Source organism: Mizuhopecten yessoensis, unplaced genomic scaffold (assembly GCF_002113885.1).
Source record: "Mizuhopecten yessoensis strain PY_sf001 unplaced genomic scaffold, ASM211388v2 scaffold2329, whole genome shotgun sequence".
Taxonomy (NCBI): Eukaryota; Metazoa; Mollusca; class Bivalvia; order Pectinida; family Pectinidae; genus Mizuhopecten; species Mizuhopecten yessoensis.
The window spans coordinates 3568220-3574016 of NW_018404492.1; the positions used below are offsets into that span (position 1 = coordinate 3568220).

Genomic DNA, 5797 nt, shown 5'->3' on the forward strand with positions numbered 1-5797 from the left:
CTAACAGTTTTCCCCTGCCCCAGGTAATCAGAGGACAGACCTTCGTCTCTTTCTATTATTGAAGTGTCAATAATTACTGCTTCAGTGACCTTGCCAGGTTTAATCAACAGTTCAAATAATTTCAACAGTTTTATAAATCCATCATTTTGTATTGTATAGAATAAGATCAATCAATTATTAAATAAGATATTGATTCATTGCATGTTTACAAAAATTTAAGTTTCTGAGGTAAATGATCAAATTAACTTTTTTCTCCAATTTTCTCATTGATATCATAATAAAATTGAGGGGGGATACAATTCCTATGGGGGGGATACTTTTCCTATGGCCATTTATTGTATCCGGATACTTATCCTATGGCCAAATATTGTAACCGGATACTTATCCTATGGCCAGTTTTGGTATCCGGGTACTTATCCCATGGGGGATACAAATCTCACATGACACCGGCATCGTCCGTCGTGCATCCGTAAACAATTAACATTTTCGACTTCTTCTCCAAAACCCCCGAACCAATTTCAATGAAATTTTGCAGGAACCTTCCATGGACAAAGGTCAACAAAACTAGTGGCCGGTTTAGTCCCAAGCCCCCAAGGGCCTGAGGGGCGGGGCCAAAAAGGGTCAAATTGACTATAATTTCAAAAATCTTCTTCTCAAGACCCAGATATGGTAGAATTAAATACTCTTCATAGATGGAAGGGTCTTAAGGTGCGTTACCAAAATTGTGAATTTCTTGACCCTGGGGTCTCACGTTTCCCCCTGGGGAGGGGGTAAACTTTACTATGGTTTATATAGGGAAATCACATTTTGGACCAACATTTGTTTAATTTCCATTGGAAGTATTTCAATTTGGGTTAGCATTATCAATATTAGGTAGCAGTTTGAAAGTATGCACATATGAGCCCTGACTGACCCCCAGGGGCTGATGGATGGGGCCAAAAAGGGTTGAATTGACTGAAATTTCAAAAAAAATCTCAAGACCCAGATATGGTAGAATCAAGCACTCTTCATAGATGGAAGGGTCTTAAGGTTTATGACCCTAGGATCTGTATGCTAGATATTGAATACGGTGGTTTTATTGTTTTTTGTCACTTTGAATAATATTTCTATTCATGTTAAAAACAAAATCAACTCTCTGTATAAATATATCAAGTGACCATTAAGGCCCATGGGCCTCTTGTTCTTTTAGCCCTTGAAGTGACGAAGCAATAATTATGGTTCCATCACTTGTAAATGTGAAATAATAAAGAGATGAAATAGCATAAATGATGGCCAGGATTTAGGTGGCCTTCAGAATCCAATGTACAACTGATATAGTGTGAAAGAAATTTGAGAATTTAAAATTTCAAAATCAACTTTTAAGATCTTGATTTGAAAATCAAATTTAAATCATAAACCAGCTAAATTCAAGAGGAAGTTGTCTTTTTCAGACATTTTCTAAATTAACTTTAAAACAATTTATACCTGCTCATAACATCTTTGTCTAGGTGCTGGAATTCGAACATCTTGTCAATACATCAAAATAACTATGGGAAGTACCAAATCATCATACACAAGAACAAAAACAAAAAAACACAAAAAAATCAGGATGCCTTAATATCTGACCCTACAAAATTGATATCATTTGATAAGATTTTACATTTCATTCATTGCAAATTTGTTGTAAATAAAGATTTTATCGATTAAAATAAAATTAATTTTACGCCTAAATAGGTTTCCATTCAAGAACATTGCTCATCCCAAAATGGACATAGTAATTTAAATGTAAATGTTTATATTCCCAGCCTCAGACCATAGGTTTGTTGCATACATTGTTTGAACCTGTTGTGCTGGTAGGTACAAGTTTTACTCATATAGCCAGGGCCAAATTGTATTGGATCACTTAGTAAAAGTATTGAGTATTTGCTTATATGTAAAAAATTGTGAAGAGCATTGGAAATATCCCTTTGAGGTTGTCAATTTTTGTCTTGCCGTGACGAAGTAGCGAACGTGAGACTAAGGTGTTGTTTTTCCGGGGACAGCAGCGTTGTCAACATTGAGTTTTTTTCGTTGTAACTTAGTTTCGCTGAAAGTATAAGTGCTAGACCAACCAAACTTAGTTTCACTGAAAGTTTAAGTGCTAGACCAACCAAACTTGGACCATACATGCATCTTAGTTAGTACATCTCAACCCATGCATCAAATGCTGGATGCAGCCTACCTTTTATGGTCCATTGACTTTGTCAGTATCTCCATCAACATTACATTTATGTGTTTAAGTTAGTTTCTTGATGCATTGATGATCAAAGTGGGGCACAGGCGAGGCATACCAATCTGAATGGCTCGTCTTTATGAATGATGTTTTTGTTCCCAGGGCAACAGGTAGCAGAGGAAATGTTGGATGTCCAGAGACCAGGGTGTCCAAGGGAATATGAAAATATTGTTGTCCCTGATGATGATCCTCTGTACACGCCTGGAATCCAGATGCCTTTTATTCGTTCAAGGTTTGATGCCAGAACTGGGCAGTCACCAAGCAACCCACGACAACAGGTAAATGTCACCCTGGTAAAATACTAGCTGCTTCCTACCGACTCAGCTAGAGTGAATTTCTCTTCAGCTCATTTGGTTGAGCGTAAGACTAGTAAGCTGGAGGTTCTGGTTCGACTCCTGGTGGAGGCATTGAAAATATAATGACCTCTGTTACATTGGCGTCTACAAAGGGACCCGGGAGATTTGACAAAATACTCAGCGATACTCGCAAAGGAATCGCTATGACCTTTGGAAAACTTGAGACAAGTTCTTTCCTGGAGGGGGATTACGCCACCCTGGTAAAATACAAGCCACTATACAAGCCGCTTCCTACCGACTCAGCTAGGGAGAATTTGTCTTTAAGCTCATTCGGTAGAGCATAAGACTAGTAAACTAGAGGTCCCAGGCTCAACTCATGGCAGAGGCATTGTTACATGAATATTAAACATATACAGATACAAACCCAGGTGAAAATATAAAACAGTTAGCAACACACAATAACAAGTAAATACTAAGTGTCTAGAAGTAGAAACCCATGACAACAGGTAAATTTCAATCACCTAACTGCCGATAACAACAGGTAAATATAAGAAAGAATATTTTTCATGTTTTATTACAACATTACTGGTACTTGTATATATATATATTTGACTGCACATTGTTTGCAATTATTGCTCAAGATATACATCTATATTACAATATAGCTTTAATTTAGGACCAAGCTCTTTTGAGGTTGGTAATTAAGTGACTGAAAACTTAATTATCTGGTATATTTGAACAAAAAGTAGTGACAACTGACAATGTTGTATTTAGCAATTCAAATTGTCATTCAAAAAGTACTGATAATATCTCTCAAAATCTCAATTTAAAAAACTTGAGTCCCTACAGTGTAGTAAGGGTTTTCGCAACCAGGATTCCAGACATTAAAATGACAGATTACAATAGCCCATTTACCTGTGATTTCCCATTTCAGCTTAATGAGATTACTCCTTACCTGGATGGTCAGCTGATGTATGGTCCAGCTAAGGCCTGGACAGATGCTATTCGTGCATTTGAGGGAGGTCGACTGAAGGCTCTGGATGGCAAATACGCACCAATAAAGGAGAGCTTCCCTGCCATAAATGACATTCAACTCCCATTTGCTAATCCACCAAATCCAAGAGAGCAAACCACAGAAGAACGACTGCGGCCTGTTGCAAGATTCTGGCGTAACTATATTTATTTTTAACAGAGTATTTAAAAATATGCATGCCTATGAGCTTATCATTTTGTAAAGGATACAATCATATGTAAGCTAATATTAGTGTTGTTTGCTTTTCCTATCTATCCATACATCTTGGTTCACTCTTAAATTTGGCTCCCTATATATATAGCTATCCCTCGTATTGATAAAAGTTCCAAAGTCACCAGATACTTCCTGAGGAGTACTACACTGTATAACAGGTTGTTCACTGTAATCTCTTTTTTCTGCTTCACTGACATTGGTTCAACTTTCTGTTCAGCTTCATTTTATTTGTGTGGGTCCATTTCTCTTACACTACAATTACATCTTCATCTTGCTTTATATACATGTACTTTTTGAGGAATACATACATTATGTGATATGTTGGTCACTTTGACTTCTATTTCCAACCTTACCTCCTTTGTTTTGATTTTGCATTTAGATCCTATTTTATGATACTCAAAGAGTTACAGTCATCAAACTATATATATCCTTATGAATTCGATACAACACCATCATGTGATCTATACTGACTTTGGTTTAAACAGTGGTTTCTCTCTAGTTGTTTTTAATAAAAATGGCCTACACTGTTTGGTTTAAAAACTATATAAATATAGGATGTCAATTGTAAATTTCATTTCACAAAGATTTTGTTGAATATTGTACAAATTTAAGAGAAATTGCATGGGCAACAGGCGTAATGCATAAACAAGCCCTCCCCTGATTGTAAATGAGATTGGCTTGTTAATCATATTGTTAATGATAGTATGATCTTGACCTTGAGATCCCTGAGGGTTCAATATGGTATTGATATGACCTTGACCTACATACCTGGTGAAACCCTGAGCATTTAAGATATTGTTTATGTTGATAATTATGTGCTGTTTACTTACAGGTTTGGGAAATCCTAGAGGTTTTGAGAACCCTTTCATGCTGTCTATCGGTGTGATGTGGTTTCGTCTTCACAACTTCTGGGCAGACATGATCAGCCGGGAACATCCTGACTACACAGATGAGGCTTTGTTCACTGAGGCAAGGAAGTGGGTTGTGGCCATGCATCAGGTATGTAGGCCTTTTTCCGTAATATATGATGTGGTCAGTTTTCCTTTCAAAGTCAACAAATACATATCGTGGTACTGTCTGCCCTTAAAGAATTTGTCAGATCTGATTGCCTCATTGTCAGACAATTCTGACTTTATGGGATAAACTGAGTTACAAACTTTAAAACACAGTTTCTACCAAACCACAACTTGGTGTAGTTAAGGACTTTTGTTTGATTTAATGGCCCTGACCCACTTTCAAGATTATAAATGTCAAATCTGATAAACAATAGTTATTATGTTTATTTAGGCTCTGGTATTAATACCATTAAAGCATGTATATTCTGACACACAGTTGAACACATGTCTTTGAATACAATACATTAAAAAGGTAACTGATGGTGAAGTACAAATAACTTAAGGGATCAGATCGCAAAACACACCAACAAGAACATTTTGAGGTGATTCAACAGTGTCCTCCATCCCCAGTCGCTATCCTCTATTCCCTATTCCAGGTACTTCAACTCCTTACCACAGTCTTCCATTTGTCTCCCATTCCCTCCCTATTGCAAGTCTCTAGTTCATGAGCCCTAAGGCCAAAAAAAAAATGATTACTTGGTATATCAATCTCAGGATTGATATACAGGCAATCGTTAAAATGATTATGACTTATTAGTCTCACCTACAAATGGCGCTCATTTCGGTACAAATAAGGAATGGGGGTGTTCGTGATTCTTGTCTGGAACATCGTGGGGGGGGGGGGGGGGTGCGGAGGCTTGCTCTATGACGGGTCTCTACACAACTTTAAAAAGACAAGGTAATGCCCACAATGAACGTTTTACAAACTACACAATGAAAAACAAAATCGCCCTTGTCTCATTTTTATACGCCCGTCGAAGACGGGGACGTATTATGTTATCACGTGGGCGGGCGGGCGGGCGGGCAAACGATGTCCGCTCGATATCTCGAGTAATTATTAACGGATTAACTTCAAACTTCACAACAAGGTTAATTACCATGAAACCTC

General features: G+C 37.4%; 1 protein-coding gene across 1 annotated transcript in view; it reads left to right on the top strand.

Moving 5' to 3' along the window:
* The window catches only part of LOC110445731 (dual oxidase 2-like), a 78520-nt gene that overhangs the window by 8653 nt on the left and 64070 nt on the right, over positions 1 to 5797 (top strand). The window contains exons 4-6 of the mRNA XM_021490510.1: positions 2354 to 2529; positions 3482 to 3716; positions 4626 to 4792. Coding sequence (XP_021346185.1) covers positions 2354 to 2529; positions 3482 to 3716; positions 4626 to 4792 — 578 coding nt within the window. The remainder of the gene's footprint in view (positions 1 to 2353; positions 2530 to 3481; positions 3717 to 4625; positions 4793 to 5797) is intronic.